This window comes from Excalfactoria chinensis, chromosome 6, assembly GCF_039878825.1.
Source record: "Excalfactoria chinensis isolate bCotChi1 chromosome 6, bCotChi1.hap2, whole genome shotgun sequence".
NCBI lineage: Eukaryota > Metazoa > Chordata > Aves > Galliformes > Phasianidae > Excalfactoria > Excalfactoria chinensis.
Window position 1 is genome coordinate 3,801,060 of NC_092830.1, and position 19,302 is coordinate 3,820,361.

The 19,302-nt window shown below is 44.5% G+C and overlaps 1 protein-coding gene across 1 annotated transcript in view; it reads left to right on the forward strand.

The window, feature by feature from the left end:
• Positions 1-1,261: 1,261 nt before the first annotated feature.
• Positions 1,262-19,302, forward strand: part of NRG3 (neuregulin 3) — a 344,050-nt gene continuing 326,009 nt past the window's right edge. The window contains exon 1 of the mRNA XM_072340660.1: positions 1,262-1,955. Coding sequence (XP_072196761.1) covers positions 1,262-1,955 — 694 coding nt within the window. The remainder of the gene's footprint in view (positions 1,956-19,302) is intronic.

The window sequence follows — 19,302 nt, forward strand, 5'->3', positions numbered from 1 at the left end:
GTCTTTGGCGAGGAATCCTCTCTGAAGGTGTCTCCACCTCCCTCTGTCCACGCGTCTTTTTTGCCTTGCGGCGCAGCGCAGTGGGTTACTGCCGCACCGCCGCCGGATGGGTTCAGGCGCTCCGCAGTTACCCTCTTCTTTCCTCTTTTTCTCTTCCTTCCCTCCTCTTCCTCCCCTTCCCGGCTCTGCTAGCCGTAGCATCCACCCTCCCGAGGGCTTTGCCCGGATCATTTATTTATCTTGTGCGCATTAAGAAACCACCATTAGGCTCTGGTGGGAGGCGCCTTACTTGCTGCGCGCTCGCCTGCCTCCCCTGCGCCGCGAGAGGAATGCACAATTGAGCAGGAGCTGCAAGCTTGGCAGGGGCTGCCGCGTGCGTGCCTATCTATTGGCCGGATCCGTGCTTTTGCCGACTGGGTCACTGGCGTCCGCCGCTCCAGGGGTTCATTATTTATTTATTTATTTGGCTGCGTGGATTTTTCCTTATTATTTTTATTATTATTATTATTATTTTTCCCGGGCATCCTCACCGGAGTTTTATTGCGGGCCGGACTTCAGCGCGGGCGCGGAGAAGCCGAGCCCAGCCGAGCCTCCTGCCCCGGGCCCCGCCCGCGGATCGGCCTCCCTGGCCCAGCGCCGGCCGCGGGTTGGCCGCGGGGCCGCGGAGTGGCGGGCGCCGCGCCGCCGCCTCCCCGCCGAGCAGCCGGGGGCTGCCGCTGCGCCGCGGCCGGGCAGAGGCGGGAGCCGAGCGGGCGGGGGAGGGAGCGAGAAGGCGAGAGAAGATCCCCCGGCCCCGAGGGGCGAGGAGAAGGAGGAGAAGCGAGAAGGAGCGTGGATGTGATGGAATGTGCCCGCCCGCAGCCGGATCCGCGCGCTTGGGATAAAAAATCGTAATCATCGAGGAGGCTGATCGCCGCGACTTATTGCACGGAGGGGAAGAAAAAAAGGAAAAAAAAAAGGATAAAGGAGAGCAAAGCCTGGGAACGAAGAGAGGAGAAGGAGAGAGCTGACACGGGCGGCGCAAGCGGAGGGCGCCCGGCGCGGCCGTCCCGCTGACTCCGCGGCCGCGGGAGGTGCGCGGGGCGGCGCGGGGGTCGCCTCGCCTCGCCTCGCCATGCCGGCGGCGTGACCGAGCGCCGCGCTCCCCTCCGCCCCGCGCCGCGCCGCTCCGCTCCCCTCCGCCCACCTCCGCCGCATGCCGCCGGCATCCGCGGCGCGCTGATGCCCCGGGGCCGCGGCGGCGCTGCGGACGGCCCCTAGGATGAGCGAGGGGGCTGCCGGCGCCGCGGCGCCCGGGGCGGCGGAGGCGGCGGCGGCGGGGGGCCCGGGCGGGGATGGGGCCGGGGGACCGCCGCGAGAGCTGCGCTGCAGCGACTGCATCGTCTGGAACCGGCAGCAGACGTGGCTGTGCGTGGTGCCCCTCTTCATAGGCTTCATCGGCCTGGGGCTCAGCCTCATGCTGCTCAAGTGGATCGTGGTGGGCTCCGTCAAGGAGTACGTCCCCACCGAGCTGATGGACGCCAAGGGCGTGGGGCAGGACCCCTTCTTCCTCTCCAAGCCCACCGCCCCCCCTCGCGGCGCGGAGACCACCGCCGCCGCCACGCCGCGGCCGCCCAGCCGCGTCAGCCCCCGCCTCACCACGATGAGCAGGGCCCCCCCGAGGCCCCCCGGCACCCGCGGCCCGGCGCGGGGCGGCCCCAGGCCCACGGTCCCCCGGCACCCCGCCGCGCCCCATACGGCGCCGCCCGCCAGCGGCCCCCCCGGCACCGCCGGTCGCGCCGGCCGCCCGCCGCCCGCCGTCCCCAGCACCCCGCCGCTGCCCGCCTGGCCCACTGCGGCACACGCTACCTCCTCCTACAAGATCTACGTCCACGACTCGGCGCCCTCCTGGACCTTGTCTCCCTTCCAGGAATCTACCACCACCACGCCGGAGACCACCACGACCCCCAAAATCCGTAAGTAAAGCGCGCCGGCCCGCGCCCTCGAGCAGACCCTGCCCGCCTTCCGTACCACCGGCACCGGGCGCCGTCCGTCCCGGGGCTGCCGCAGCCCGGGGGACGCGCGATGCCCTGCGGGCGGCCGGAGAGCCGCCGAGTTCGCGCTTGTCTTCTCCATCCCCTGGCTATCTCCCGGCCGGTTCCCCGCTCGCGTGGCGGGCGTCGAGGCAAGAGCAGCCGTGGGAGGCGGCTGGAATTTGCTGCGGTTGGTAGGAAAGCTTCCCTTTCTAGTCTGGTGTGAGAGCGGCATTTAGGAGGTGTGGGAAGCGAGGGGGGACAGGTGATGGCCCGCCAGGAGGGGCAGCGACACTGCTGACAGCGAGCAATGGGAGCTCGGGGCGGGCTGCGCCTCTCTGCCGGTGCGGGGATTCTCTGGCCGCCCAGTGGCCGGCTCCCACCGATGGAGCCCTCTGCCCCGGAGAGGTGCTGCCCCCGGCACGGAGTTGGGCTGCTGGGAGGAGCCCCGCCGGGGTGGCACAGGGGCGCTCCCGAACGCGCACAGCAGCTCAAGGCTTTCTGGCTCCAGACAGTACCGTGCCGTCTGCAGCCTCAGCCCGTGACTGGCTATTATTTTAAGCGGAGAAGGAGGGGGGGGGGTCGTTCCCCGGTTGCTCTTTGTGCCTGGCTCTTTGCACCGTGCGAGGCGCAAACGGAAGGATTTGGGTTCGAATTTGGATTGGGTGCATCAACTTTCAGCTTCTCATAGAGGTTATCTAGGACAAACACAATCCGTGCCAGAGGAACTTCTGTATGGTGCTATTTAGTGGAAGGCTCAAAGATACTGTATTAGAGTCTTCTGTGCTTTCTCAGATGCAGCATAGGAAACGAGGAGCCAGTGTTCTCCATTAACTCTTAGTCGCTTCTCCTAACGGTGTCAGTTCGATCGCATGCACAACCTGGATTGCTTGTACAGCCAGCAGCTTCTGCATGCTAATGCACGCTTATTCCAGTAGAGGATTTGGGTAGCTGGTCATTTAAACTTAATTTCGTCCATTGCATCTGGTTTGCTGATGAACCCTGGGACAGAGAGCGTACGTGCAAGCAAACTGATTTTCTGAATTGGCAGAAGAGGGAGAAGAGAGGCAAACTGGATGTGTACGTGTGGGTGGGCGTGCAGGTGGTGGATGACTGGGAATGATTACGAATAAAACTGCCACTAAATCAGAGCAGCAAACCAGGCAGTAACTCGCTTCCCCAGCATCTGCTACAGCAATTGAGAGAGAGCCATCCCTCACAGGTGTGGCTGAGCCTGGTTGCTCTCTAGCTGCAATCAGAGGTGCTCCAGTAGTACCAGAGGGAAAAATCTCTTGTGGATCTGAGCTTTAGCAGTCTCACTGGGGTATATGGAGCTGTATAGAACACTTGGACAAATAGGAAACAAGGGAACGTAAAACATGTGAAGGGAGCGTGATTTGCAGCTTGCGTCTCTGATCTCGACTCCTGTGTGCAGCTCTATCTTACCGGTGGTTCAAACTGCAGTGACATGCATGTGCCTGAAATGCTGCTGGGCTTCCAGCCCGGGTGGGACCTGTCAGGATTTAAATGCAGCCTTGAGATCTTTTCCCTTCTCCTTTTTGTAGCTCTTCAAGTATGGATGTCTGCTGCAATTTCCTCCCGTCTCTGCTGCCTCCTAATAAAAGGTATAGAAGGCAGTAAAATCCTTATTAATAAATTATTGTCACTGGCAGGAATCTTTTGCATTCAGGGTGCACAAAGGAAGAAAATAGCCCACAGTCTTGAAATGTTCCTGGCAGTTGCAGAGACCTGTAGCTGTTCCTTGTTTCCGGGAGCCTGCTAATACCTTTTACAGCAGGGTGTTTCCCCTCATTAAGTACAGCTGGGTTATAGGATGAAATGCAAGAAGCGCAAATCCAGCTGAAATTGACCCTGTTTGGGCACGTTGGTAGCGGAGATTATCATTAATGGAAGATTAAATAGATTACATAAAAAAGGATTTGAATTTGTAGGGCATGTGGCAGAATTTATTTATTTGAAGCCTACAGCTGTACTTCCCTGATACATATAAGCCCATCCTAGAATACAAGTGCAATTCTCTGAGGCTGCAGTATCTATCAGAGGGGAGAGGGAGAAGCAATGCCATCTTCCTGCTAGGAAGTGCTGCCATGGTGTGACCCTACAGCAAATAACCTGCATTGGCCACTGAGCTTGGATTGCCCTGACTAACAGCTCTTAGGAAAGAAGGGGATTATTTTAAACAAGTGCATCCTCGTTTTGTAAGTTGAGCTGCGTGGTCCTTATGTGGCCGTTGCTCCGGCGGCTGTTGAAATGGAAGTCGTGGATCTGTTGTGTCGCTTGAATGCAAATCTGACACGAACAAATCTGATGCCCCAGCTTTCAAAGCAGTGCGCAGCCCTGTGTGATCCGCCGGCTTGGCAAGGCACATATGGAGGCAGGGGTTATGGGTTATTTAGCCTTTCACGGCTTGGAAGAAAAGAAGCAGCTGTTGTTATTCGTGTGGTAGTTCATTTAATTGCTTTAACGTGTTAAAATGGGCTCAAAATGTGACTTGTGGAAATGGAAAACAAATTGGGAGCTATTTCTTCAGAAAGCCGGATGATTGCCCACCTGAAGTGGATGCTGGTAAAGCCTTTTCTCTGTGTGTGTATTCAGCTGAGGAGATGTTGTGAAATCTCTCACTTTTTTGTGGGTGTGCATAATGACAATAATTCTTGGTTGTGTTTCACTCAAAGTCAAGCTATCTGTGAGCTGCTTTGCAAGTTCTTGTTGAAGATCCTTCAGGTTCTGACTAAGCAAAAGCCATTGACTCATCGGCTTTCTCTCTGTGCCGTGTGCCTGTGTGTGTTTCTCATGTTCACATACAGATCGTGGCTTTCTAGCCTCGTTGCCCAGTGTTCAATGTGAAAATCAATCGTTGATTTAGGATGGCATAACCCACAGATGAGCAGAAGCAGCCAACTGACTGGAACACACTAGTGAGGTTTTATTGTTATCAAATCATTGGTTTCATTTCTATGGAGTTGTGCCCTGATTTTTTCCAATATGCGTGATTTTTTTTTCATGGTATTCTGGGTTTTTCACTAATGTTATTATCTTTAAATAGAGATATTGTCCTTAGAGGAGTTTCTGTGTGTTCAGCTATGAAATAACCCCGTGGTTTCTGTGGTGTTCCTATGACAAAAGGCTAATGGGGAGAGCTGAGGTCAGGCAGGTGGGGCTCAACTAATGCACTGTAACCGAGGAAAGAGATGTTACAGAAATCCTAATCAATAGATCTCGTGAAGTCCATTTGCGACCTTCTTTTGTGTCCAGACTGCAGCCTGAGTACACTTTGATTTCCTGCTAAAGATTTTCTAGTCCAGTCGTTTGTCCTAGTCATATTTCTGTCTGTTTGCTATGCACGGCATGGGTTCAAGTAACAAGCATCTGGCAGCTGAACTGCTACCAGCTCTGACATTTTGGTGAAAGCTGTTTGTTTTATTTTGCACTGACTCAAATATCTTTTTCACATTAAAGATGACACTTAGATGGAACTGCGGGGTTTTCACCAACTGGAGGGTGTAGTGGGAGGTGCCAAGCTGTAGTAAAACCAGACCTACTCTTTCCAGAGCTCTGGAGCATCCTGCCAACGAATGACATCTATCTGTGAGCGCTTTGCTCTGATCATGAGCTGTCGTTGGAATCAAGGAGCTGACACGTGACGCTGGAGCACGTGTCTTTAGCGCTGACTGAGATTAATGTGGCACTTATTTATCAATCTACGAAGCATCAAAGGCTGTGGAACGAAGAAAAATATATTGAGCTGGGAATTCTGAAAGCTTTTTCTTCTCCTCCTCCTTCCTACTTGCTTTCAATTCCCATGCCATGAGTCAATGTACCACAGACGTGGTTAGATTTGTGCTTCCCACTTTACGTTCTTGTCAGCAGGAAGGCTAATGCCAAGACACAAAATAATAGAGAATATAGCCTAAGGTAAAGGTAGCTCTAACTTTATTTTTCAATTATTATGGTTAGAAGTTCTTTCCTTTGTTCGCTTAGGTGGAATGACATTGGGCTTAATTTCACTGTTTCACTTCTAATCCCCATTGGATTTTGGACGAGCACCATTATCATCAAATTCATAAGGATTTTGAATGTTGATGTGAAAGCTTCACTCTCAGGTGTGTACATGGATTCAGTTCAGATATGTTTCCCTTTTGTTGAAGTATTTGTTGGAATAGCATGACCTGGGAGAACTTTCACAACACCGGTATGATAAGAGGAAGGAATATAGCTGAAATGACTCCATGGTGCCTTTTAATCCCAGCGAAAAAAATCTTTTGGGGGCTGTCGAGATTCTCATTATGTTGATTTAAGCCGTGATCACTGGCAAAAGCAAAGCCTTGCATTTTATTGGGTGTATTTTTTTTTAGCGTCTATACAAGGACATTATGTGATATATTATATGTTGACAACAGAATACCATTATTAAATTAAAGTATTGATTCATTACAAAGTATTATGCTAAAGTAATGTCAGTGGTTTGTCTAAACCCACAGAAAATGGAAATTAAAAATTAAAGCAAAAGACCTGTCTCTGTCTACAGCACTGTGTCTAGTATTGCAGTGCATTTATCATCTGACTCATTGCTTTGAAACCTCCTGCAAAGCCCAGTAAATGCAAGGATTGCCGTGGATTTGGCTTTGACTTTATCGGTAGATTCTATAGCTCATGTGGCTTTCAGGAAGTATCTGCAGCATCCTGTTGTTCAACTTTGCTGATTTCTCCCATGGTTTGTTTGCTAGCACAAGAAAACGTGCCTGTTGTGGTCATATGGGACGGCCCAGTCACAAAGAGAAATAAATACTTAAAAACTCGGGTGTTTTGCACGTCTCTGAGTTTGCTGAATCCTTTGTGAGGTTTATTGTTGTGCGATGAACAGATCTGCATCTTCACTGTGGGCATGGGGAGAAAATGCTAGCAAGTGTTTGTGTGTTTGCATCTTCCCTGTTTTCAAGGAGGTTCTGGACCTCAAAAACTCCAGTGCTTTCTGGCTTGGTCTCTGCAAAGCAAGACACCTGCTTTGGTTGTTGTGCTTGGCCTTGCAGCAAGGGTTGGTGAAGAACCTGCACAAAAATAGAAATGTATTTGATAATTGTAAGAGGGTTCCTTGTAGGTAAAGCCAAGTTGAAACCCATCTTTTTCATTGGGAAGTCTCTTTCAGGTTCTGTTGTCTGGAAGGGATTCGTTGTCACTTAGTATGAAGCACAGGTATTGTTTTGCATTACAAGATGGAACTAAATACAGTCAGGAAAAGAACAAGATACTTTGGATTATGGAGATGATTTCTTATTCTGAGGGACTTGGGATCAATGTGATGGAGATTCAAGAGTCATCCAGCAGGGAGGTGGTGGTTTCTCATCAAATGCTTTCTGCAGCGGACATGTAAACCTGCTTTCAGTCCTCCCCTTTCATACCTACTCCCAAGCCATCGTTCTGCATGAAGTACCACTGTAGTGTAAAAAGTGGCTTGCAGTGGGGCTTACCCATCAGGCGTGCCAGACCAGGGCTCTTCTGAGCAGAGCAGAAGGAGGCAGGGAGTGCACACAGGTGAAGTGAATGGATTTAAGCAGGTATTTATTTTTTCCTCAAATGGGTTTCTGCCTCTTCTTAGATCAAGAGACATTCAAGACAAAGGAAGTGATTAAGGCAGCCCTGAGGAGAATTTTGATATACCGCATTTGTAAATACCTGTTTCTTTCTAACAGGAAAAAAGAGCACTTAATTGGGTTCCTGATGAAATTTGCTGATGTGAGTGAAAGTAGATTGCAAAATGATTACTGCTGAATGTTTAGGTGTTTGTTTCTGAAACTCTACCAATATACTTTGGCTCCGGAGGTGTGTGTACTCAGGTATGATCACAAAATATAGATGAGTAAAACCTATACAGTTCTTCCAGCATTTCATCTTTTCTGTTTCCATGTATTCTGCCCTCCAGTGCAGTGTTCAGTATTTCCAGAGCTGTGTTTCTCACACAGCATGTAAGCGGGAGGATTCCGTGACTTCAGTGCCTTCACAACATATAACCCCTTATTTTTTTTACGCCTTGTGCCTGATGACTGATTGCTGACTGCAGGAGACAAACTGTTCAGCTTCAAAGATAACTCCCTTCAAATCGTGTTTAGTAACAGGTCGCCCATAGAGCTTTTTAAGACCAAACTGGTGTATTTATTTATTTATTTATTTATTTATTTTCCACGGGGTAATTAGAAATTAGTGTGTTTGCAAGAAGGAAAAGTTCAGGGAAAGCTCAGGTGGAACAGAAGAGGCTCACTGTCCAGGTGTTGCTGCAGTAGCTCAGAATGAGGGCATAACTAGGTAAGAAGATGAACGGAAACCTTGGTTTGAAGTACCTCAAGAAATTCCTGTTCCAGTCCCCATAAAAGAAGTCAAACAACTCGTACTGCCTCTTCTATTTGCTGTAACATCTTTTGGTTTGTTCTTGTTTTGGTTTATGGCTTTGCTTTTCCTTTCTAAATTAGGTTGAATCCCTTAGAAATCTAAAGGGACCTACTCTCATGTCCCATCTTTCCCCCATCCCCAGCTTGTGCTTTATGCAGAAGATGCACATAAGTGATGTACTGACAAGGTAGGTAGGTTCTCTTCATAGAAAAAGGATTTGGTATTTTAGTCTGCAAGAAGAGAGCTTTCAGTGAGGCAATCTGTAACTTTGCTTGCAAAAAAGTGAGGAAAATATATCTTGATAATATTCTGGATAGAAGATTTGCTGCATTAAGTAATTCACAGTCTTTGTTTTTTATAAAGGGATTATTATATGGCCCAGTTTTGCAAACCTAGAGGCCCAATTTAGGGTGTTCAAGCGATGCTTTTTGTAGACCTATGCATGTGTAGAATCGGGGTCAATAAATGGGAACATCTGTGTGATAAAATCTGTTACTGTGTGTTAGATTGCACTGTCAGTGCTTACAAAGCATGCTACGCACATAGATGTACATCAGTTTGAAAATGCTGCTTTTTACAAGTTACGGGTATTATTTAAATGTGCTTATTAGAACTGAGCTTCTGTTAATGCTTTTTCCTTTCTGTTTTTATGTGTTCAGTATAGCCATGAAGCAGTGCACCATTATGCTGTGCATTCTCTGCATGAAACATGTCCTGTACTAAAACCTTTGTGTTCTGGGGGATTGCAGCTGCTTAGCTGTAGGCTCTCAGGAGAAATGGCAGTCATGAATTCTTTTCGTGCCACTTTTAAATAACGTCCTGCTCTGAATTGTATTTATTTCTTCGCATTATTCTGGAAAATGGTGCTTCTTGTTTTGTGCACTGTTTTTCTCTGTGCTGCCTCTTCAGTTAGCAATATGCCAGGGATGAGTTTTTCCTCTAGCACATACGTTGTTGAAACACTAGAGATGTCATGCTGCATTGTATGGGAGAAGTATTGTATTTAAAAACAATTCTATTATCTTCATGTTTTTTATTTCACAGCATCACTGCTGTTGAAGTTCAAGATTCCAGTTCTCAGGAACTGGGCTTTGGTTGCTGGCTGTTACCAGCTAGAGGGGCTATAGCACTGTGAAACAGCAGACCACTAAATTAGTATTAATAACAAAGAGCTGCTTTTTCAGATTTGATTATTCTCATTGATGTCAGTATGCGTAAAGCAAGCATTTGAGATAAGATGGGGATATTCTCTTGCAGTGTCTATGCTGGTCTGTTATTGCACTGACAAGGGCTTTTTTTGTTACATGGTAATCAAGCAGTGTAGAAAGCATGCGTTCTAGGCTGCACTACTGCTAAAGGTAAACAGAGTTTTAACAAAAACAAACTTGTATGAAGTATGTTCAGTTGTACTGCACTGTGCAGTGCTAACATTTTGCTTACGTCTCCCCTTTGAATTGACAGTAAAATAGCATTTTCAGTGGCGAGCTCCAAGAGGCTGACAGTTGTGAGTGGATAGTGACAGGGCAAGGGGGAGTGGCTTTAAACTGAGACAGGGGAGGTTTAGGTTAGATATTAGGAGGAAGTTTTTCCCCCAGAGGGTGGTGACGCACTGGAACAGGTTGCCCAAGGAGGCTGTGGATGCCCCATCCCTGTAGGCATTCAAGGCCAGGCTGGATGTGGCTCTGGGCAGCCTGGTCTGCTGGTTGGTGACCCTGCACGTAGCAGGGGGGCTGAAACCAGATGATCATTGTGGCCTTTTTCAACCCAGGCCATTCTATGATTGTAGCCATCCTGCCTGCTCAGGGTTGAGCAATACTGGTAAATACTAAAAAACCAAAAACCAGCAGCAGAGACTCAGTTTCTTCTCCTTGTGAGTTACAATAGAAGTAGCGAGAGGACTGTCATTAAAGTAGTACCGAGCTATTCCAGAGGTTGTGACTTGGGAGCTGATTTATTAATAAGTACAAAAAAACAATGTATTGATCATCTCCCATAGTGCTGTGCTTTGTTCTTCTTAGTTGTTTTGTTAGTTTGTTTGAAGAGCAATGCTGTGTGGAGAGAAAAATCACGTTGTTGTTCAATCTGTCAGTGATTTTGCCAGGAAGAAACGGAGTTTTTGTTTGAAACATAGAAATGCACTGAACTGAAATGTAACAGTCCTTTTGCTGCCGCATTCGTCCTTAGCCTGCAGTCTGACCCAGCTGCATAAGGGACACAGTGCTAGAGTTGAATCTAGTAAAAAAAACTGTGCTTTTTCAGCAAAGACCAAAAAGTCATGTACAGTGCTGCTCCTTAAGCAGCCTGGGAGTATTCTGCTTTAGATTTCAGCTTTTGTATTTTAACTTTATGCAAGGTGTTGTCATGTTTCACTGGGTCAGCTCTTTACATGCAGGACTGTCTCGGTGTAATAGCATCAGCTGTAGCTCATTTCCATTAATCAAAAAACACTGGAGTCAGAAACATGTAGGTAAAACATCACATCTCTTAACAGGTGAAGGTGCTCACTGTGGACACTGTTTATGGGTTTATAGTTCATGCTTTTAAATAAGCTGATTATCTTTAAGCACAGTTGAAACAACCCAATCTTTGCCATTAAACTGAGATTAGATACTTGCCTATCAGGTTTGGGCTGGTGCGCAAAGGCTTTTTCTCACCACCTTCTATCCACTGCTCTGGCAGCAGGCTTTGCCTTTGCCTCGACTAGTTAGGTCTGGGGCTGTGAAGCTGGGGGCCTACACAGGTGATGACAATATCAACACCACTGAAAATGCAGCATTCAGAGCTGAGTCTGAGGGCTTGTAGCATTATCTTTGCCGCACTTCTGCTCAAGGAGCTCTTCTGCTGTTCTGGCAGCGTTAACCTCCCTGTATTCTCTCCTGCAAAAGCACAGAGGGGAAAAAAGGTGCTTCTAATGCCTTTTCATAACAGGAGCACATTCATTACAGAGGCCTACTTAGTTCTAAATGAAATGCAAGAATAGTAACTTAATATTTATAATTGGTTTTAGAAATATCTGCCTGCAAGACAGAATTCTTGCAGGTCTTTGTTCGTGGATGGCTGAATTTAATCTGATACATGAAGCTGAAATTTTAGCAAGTGATGTGTTTTGAGAGGGAAGAAGAGTCACATATTGTCTTCTTAAATTTGGAGGGGGAGATTGGGGCTGGCTTGCATTCACTGAATTTCAGTAGTTGATTGCAAATGTTGGTTAAACCTTGTGCTTACATGCATGGGAACAGCTCTCACCCATTGCCTTGGCAGGTGTAGAGGATCTGTAGCCAGCTGCAGCTTTGCTGCTGGAAGATGTGTCTATGATTGTGAATGAACACAGTTTGAGGAGCTGCTGAGTAATGTTCCTCCTTCCTCATTTGTTCACAGAGGGTATTTTGGAGACGTGGACAGTTACGTATGCAATTTTGATAGCATTTGAAATACATTTATCTCTGATTCTGTCTGTGATCTTGACTGGGGAGTGATGTACCTGCAGAACATGAAGTCTTTTGGACAGCAGAGCTAGAAGTCCCCTGTGAAGAGCTTATTGTGGGTAATCCTGCCGGAGGATAAAGTATATGAGATGATGAAAAGAATCATCATCCTTCTGAACTGATTTAGTTTTGCATATTCTGAGAGTTGCACAATTTTAAAAGCAGTATGAGTTTATTATGAAGCTTATTTTTTAATGACAACCGCGTAAAGAAGATACCAATGAATTAAAGACATTACATTTGTATTATTTAATTAGAGATTATTTTTTGACCGTCCCTTAACATCCTAATACTCTCTTAATATTTTCAAGTTTTTAATCGTGTTTATTAATGCAACCTGTATGACAGCGTAGACTCGTATAACATTTTTCCTTAGGAAATACTAGTTAAAAATAAGTTTACTGTATTGTATGTAGTGAAATATAGTAACTAACACACAGAATGTGCTAACGAGGTAACTGTGGTCGTAGGCCCTAATGATTTCTGGGATGCAGATTTTAAAGAGAGAAAAGCTTGAAGGTGACTGTTCTAATATTATCTGATTCTGCCAAAATCTGTTCCACTTTTGTGTGTCTGTGTGTGTCACCTGTATGGAAAGTTGGTAATCACAGCCTGAACCTCTGATTAATCAGCTGAGTCAAGTGTGGGGTCAGCTGTGGGAGCACAGGTGAGAGTAACACCTCCTCTAGACCTCATTTAAGGGTTGACCACCACTAAGGCAGCATCTCTTGGAGATTGCTCCCCGGTGGAGATTGCCTGAGCATTTCCCAGCGAAGGAATCCATATTGGTGGGTCTTTCCTTATAAATAACCTTCTGAATATCTGTTACCATCTTTGTATCATTTCACCTTACAGTCACCACTTTTGAAGATTGGATAAAGGACTGAAATGCAGAATTTGAGTTGGGCTCTGAGGGAGTGATCTCTCCTGTAACTGGGCATTCAGAGGGAGCTGCGGGCTGCTCCTTAGAAACCACCAAAAGAAGGAGGGTAAATCACAGGCAAGCACTGGCCTAGATGTCTTACATTAGAACTGAGGTGGAAAGATTGCCCAAGAATGCAGAGCCCAAATCATAATGAAGATCTCCTAATTAACACCAGATTTTGGTCAGACTGCATTGGCAAGAGGGTAGTTTAAGACGTTTAAGGCGAGTTCAGCTCTTTGTGGGGATAATCAAAAGGGACAAATGAAGTGAATTGGAGGATGTTACCTGAAATATGTGATGTGTTATTACAGTATGAGTTATGGAAAATAAATTGACATGAGAAGAAAACCCCAAACCAAGCAAAACGGCCAGCACAGTTCCTGAGGTTCAGCAGCATGTCGTGCCTTTGTTAGTTACTAATATAATTTCCTACTTTATGTAACGTAGTGACTTTTCTCTCTGGGTCCTAAGAGAGCATATCCAGTAGCGCATAGATGGTGGTACTTTGCATGAAGGTAGCATTAAATCTCAGTGAACTGTACTGCGCTGTTGTCTTTGAACTTCAGTTGCAATTGCAACTGAGATTACCTTGAATTTGGTGAACGTTTTCCTACGACCACCAGAAAATCGGGAACTTGGACAATGTGTTGCTCTTATAACAGGCAAGTGCTGCAGGATTACTTAATTTCTGTAATAGCAGAAGCGTATCTGACAGTGGTGCAGGGCTGTGCACAAGACACCTGGGCGAGTTATTCTAGGTAATAATTCCTGTCTTTTTATCCTGCAGTGACTTGAATTAAGTTTGTATTTGGGACACTCATTAGGCCAGCAGCTGCCATTATGACAATCCCTTTAAATCTTTGCAGTTTAATTTTATGGACGGTTGTTACTTGGATTTTTAGCAAGGGCTAAGATTTATATTGCTTTCTCATTACATTTTAAACCTGAAGTGTTATTGTTGCCATATCTCACATCTAGAGGAAGAAACACTTTCAGTGTGGTGTAGTCTTCTATACATAGAGACAAAGTGCTCTCTGAGTAGGTGGGATCCTTAACCAAATCCCAACCCAATGAGATAAGTGAGAATAAGTGGGCCCCAGCTAACATTTAAAATAAACACAAAGGAGTGCCTTGCTTACCCTAGTCTGTTGTTCTGCATATGCTCATAGCTGACTTCTATTAAAGGAAGCTGTGTTTATCTCTAAGAAAAAAAGAAAGAAAAGATGTATTCTAACATTACTAATTGTATTTATTAGCACGGGTCTGGGATGGAGGTTGAGGTAGAGTTTGAGTAGCTCAGCAATTGGAGAAAATTGCCAGGTGCTGATTTTACCTTCTTTCTTCTTAACTCCCTTCCAAAGTTTGATTCTGTCATAAGTAACAGCTTAGGGTGTTGTTGTTGTTTTTACTTATTACTTGATTTGTTTTTCCCATAGCTCCCCCATATCTTCTTAGCTTTAAAGTGTAAATAGATAAATGAAAATGAAAACCTTGCTGAGTGTTCTCCTATTTGCTTATTTTTCCTGCTGTTAGCTTGAAGGTTTAAAAATGACGTCTCTATGAATAAAAGATACTAAAGGCACGTGAGAAACTATTTGTCATCTTAATATTCTTGTGCTTTTTGATTGTCTTAGTAGTTCAGAGATGGTTTTACTACCATTGCTTATTACTGAAGATTAATATTGTGTTTGCATGTAGACATATGACCCCAGCACAGTTGTTTTCATTGAAGGCTCACTTGTTACGAATTTCAAAGCTTATGTGAAATAATTTATGGCAGAGCTTGAAAATATATTTTGGTAATAGCCTTTTTAATGCCTTTAGGACATTTAATTGCCATTAAGTGGCATAATCTGCTGTTTAGAATGGAGAGCTGGGAGTATTCTGGTTGCAGACACGATAATGAAATGAATTGAAAACGAGGAGGAGTAATAAATGAATAGTTCGGTCCTATTAGCAACTTGCTTGGGCTCAGCATCCTATTTATGACCAGAGTCTATGGTGTGCATCACCTAAGGGGAGATATATTTTCCCCAGGCTATCCAGGGTCTGGTCCTCACTGTGCTGAACTAGTCCTAGAGTGGCATTAATTTTGTAAGTAGTGGTTTCAGCCAGTGGATCTTTGTTATGACAGAAGCCAGTGGCGTCTGTGTGTGTGCCTGGACACAGGGCACAGTAGATGGCCTGGCACAACCATGCAGGACTTGAATGTCCATTTTACTGAACAGTGGTTTCTGTACAGAAGAATTTTTGGCAAGGTTTTTGTATTCTGTGTGATTCTCAGTGCTTCTGTCAATCTTGATTTGTAATGTTTTACATCATAATCTCATCAGAACGCTAAAAATCAGTTTGCAGTTTTGCATGCCTTGAAAACTAATGCAGAATGTGTGCCCCCAGTGGCACAGTGGTATAAGCTGCTGCTTGCGGCACTGGAGGGCCTGGGTTCGAATCCCCCCTGTGGCACAGGGGGTAGAAGTGCCACTTCGCTACACAGGGGGCTTGAAACCTGGGAGTTGGACTCGATGATCTCTAAGGTCCCTTCCAACTCGCACGATACTATGATACTATGATGACAGAAGTGAAAGCTTTCCCAGTGTTAGGTCCCTTTCCACTTATTTTAGTTGTGACCACGTGTCAGGGCACTCAGATGGTGGGGAAACTAAAAGATGTTTGTTGGCCATCTGTTTGAAGCAGTTACCTTTCCAGTTTTCTTGGGGTTTGTGAATAGAACTTTGATCGTAGAATCACTGAATGGCCTGAGTTGAAAAAGGACGTCTCCAACTGCTAGAAACAATGATGGTAGTGTGTACTCTAGTATGAATCACTGAATGTGTGATTTTTAGACTGTTTTGTAAACGTACCTGAAATAATAAAATTCGCCCAATATTTGGAGTTTTAACATGAAATGAGTGTATGACCATAGGAAGACTGAGTACTGCTTTTTCTTGTTTTGGGTGTGATTTTGTAATAGGCATGAAATCAAATAGATCCTGCTATGGCTTTTTATTATCAAATTGCATAGAAATTCCACAGACTGGTTCTGCAGAACCTTCTAAATAGAGACATGCAACAGTTATTGTCAAGTACTGCGGTATTTGGAGAATATATTCACAATAAGCATTCCAGAAGCTGTCTTTCTCATTTTAGCATTTAATATATGCTATTACACTTATTCTCTGCTGAGGTAATGAAATGGCAAATGCTGTTTTCAGTCTTCTGCCCTGATTGTTTTATTGTTGCTACAATATTCAAGAAATGCCCAGAGAGGGACAGCAGAGGTAGGAACAGAAGACTTGTGCTGAGAGGCGGTAAGAAAGACAGATTTAGAAGCCTGACAGATTAGAAAAGCTAGAAATCATATGCATTATGAAGCTCAACCATTCTTTCTCGTAGGCCTGATTTATTATGATAAAACTCCCTCCTGTAGGTGAATTATTGAAGAGCTAAGAAGGAAATTACCCTGGGATGAAGTGCTGTGCCCAGAGCTGGATATGGCATCAGTTCCTATTCTGCACTTGAACAGGATCCTGTTCTATTTCTCCCAGGGATTGTCTTTGAATGGGCGGCACTCCTCAAGAGAAAGAGTTAGAGAAGGAATTCCACGTATCAGAAGCCATTAAGGTGACTCTTCCATTTCCTCTACGGAAAGGCTTCCTAATTGTTTGAGCCTGTGTTATTGTCAATAACACCACTGCGTTCTGAGCTGAATGATCATTTCTATCTATCCACACAAGCCTCAAAAAATAGAATACCTTGCCTCAATTACCTTATTCTATTATTATGATACGTGCTTACTGTTATAAAGATAGTGACAATTCTGCATTTGAAACTTGATTCGTGTTGAATTTTTTAATGGGCTTTTCCTAGTCTATAGAAATCTTCTGGAAGTCTTTGGAGAGAGAAATTTATAGAGTAATGATGAGCACTGGTAGAAATTACACTCTCCGTGAACTCTCATTTTCTGACATTAAAATATATATTTTTTGTTGGAATATCTTGTTCAATCTTCATGAAAGTGGGGGATACAGTGTGATAGTTAATGTGGTTGTGTGATGGTTGTCAGCTCTATTTTATTTTTTGTCATTTTTAATAGATTCTTTTATTATTATTATTTCACAAATGCCCTGGAATTCACAATGAACTTCAAAAAGTAGTTTTCTAGAATCTTTTCCTGATGCTTCTTTTATGCAAGTGCTTCATTTTCTCTGTAAGCGGCTCCTAGTAGGAATGTAATGTCTGCAGGAAATGTTTCTTTGTCATGTTCTGCGGTAAAGATCAATGCAAAGAAGTCATTTATTTTATCCTTAGTATCCATTATTGATGCCCGATCTTTTAGTGGAACGTCTGATTCTTTCATAGGCTTCCTGTGAAATACACTTAAATGCCTTGTTTATTGCCTTTGGCTAATAGCTTTTAAAATTCTCCTGGTTTCCTGAGTTAGTTGCTTAGAGTAGATTTCATTTTTGAAAGGATGTGTTGTCCTTTAGCTTCCTGTTTTCCCCTGTTACATTCTCTTTCTCAATGAGAGGAGAGAATTCCATACTTTCATGTATTGGCTTGCAGTGTCATTTGGAATATTTGTATTTTATGTTCTCATAATTTCCAATTCTTTTTCCTTTCCTTTTTCTTTTTTTCAAGACTCCTGAGTCCTTGACAAGTTTTATTTGTAATGCCCATTGACTTCCTTTTCCCTCACCTTTTGAAACAGCTCTGCTTTTTGTTTTTTTTTTGTGAGAACTGAGTTAAAACTGATGTCCCTTATATATATATAAGTTTATAATCATCTTTTGGTCTCCTTGCTGTTCCAAGAAAGAGCTGTTTAAGGTCCTGATGTATTTCAGAGGCTAACGGGGACCTCAGGGCAAGGAGAGATCTGCCTGGAGCTGATACTATGTTTTGTTGCTAGAAGTAACAAAATAAGACTATCAGACTATCTTCATGTTTTTCCCCTTTACCTACAGTCTCTGATCTTTACGTGGCCACGGTGGATTAGTTTTCTTTTGTGTTTCAGATGGGGAATTACCAAGTTATGCGCTCTCCTCTGAGTTTTTCCTCACCTTATTTCACAAGCAAATGTTTGAAGATTATTCTCAATGCAAACCAAATTCAAGTTTCTGCTTGATACTGTTTTCCTGTGCTCGTTGCTTTCAAATTATAATTCCTTCTATTATCTTAATATATTGAGATCCTATTTTGTTAGACATGGAGATAAAACATTAGAGAATAATTCTCTGAAACGTTTTCCTAAAGCAATAAGGATATATACCTGTATATATCAAATATATATCCGTGTATATCAAATTCTTGTGGTTCTTCAAATTACAATCTTGATATGACTGTACTGCACAAATATGGAATTTTCCAAAGCACTCCTCGGTGCTCAAGTCCATGAATTCTTGCATTCTGCTCTCCCATTAAGCAGGGGACTGGAATACAGAAAGTAGTATAAGGAAGAACTTCCTTACTCTGAGAGTGCCCCAGCCCTGGAACAAGCTGCCTAGAGAGGCTGTGGAATCTACTTCTCTGGAGATATACAAGATCTGCCTGAATTCCTACCTTTGTGACCTGCTGTGGGGAACATGCAGGAGGGATGGATGCAGTGTTCTCTCAGGTCCCTTCCAGCCCCTACAAGTCTGTGGTTCTGTGAAGTCCTTATCCTCTGTGTTGTCTACCAGTTAAATGTTGGCAATAGATACTTCAGGGGCTTTGTTTTGCATCTCCCTGCTTATGTGAGTGCTGTACTACCAATTATGCAGACTATTTGGTGAACGAACTGTATTCAGAGCACTTTTACTCTCTGATGAAAGATCAGTTCCATATTGATTCATTCATTCCAAATACAACGTCCTCATTTGGAGAGGATGCCATGGATATTTTGATATGATTTCACATTATTTACTACTTTTCTCTTCACTTGCGTTATAGTATTTTGAGTTTGCAGCTGCTAAATTATCTTCTGAGGACAAAACAGATCACTGAGATAGCAGGCTAAATAGATCTTTTCTCTTCAGATAGAGTAGTTTCTGTCTTGTGTTTTCATATTTTGGTTATATGTACTGCTGCACTTTTACCTTGGAAATCTGGGCTTTTTTTTTTTTTTTTTTTTTTTTTTTTTTATGGGCTTATGGCTCTTAACCTTTCCAAGAGATAAACTGTTTCTATTGGTAACCCAGTTATTTAGTGACGTTTCTTAATTTCAGACCATTATCTAATAGTATTAAATTCTAACATAATATTAAAATTTGGTGAAGGGGATATATGTGTTCTGAATGACAGGTATCTTCAACAGGTTTGTTCCATCATTTTAAAAGGCATTAACTTTTCATTTAAAAATAACTTACTTTGGCTTTTTGATTCTTCACCGCTTCCCAAAGAACAAATTAAACTTCCCAGAGTATTTCCTGTTAAATTATCTTCATCCTTGGCATTGACAGTGGGATCTAGTTCACCCTCAGTGAGACTGCCAGTGACACCA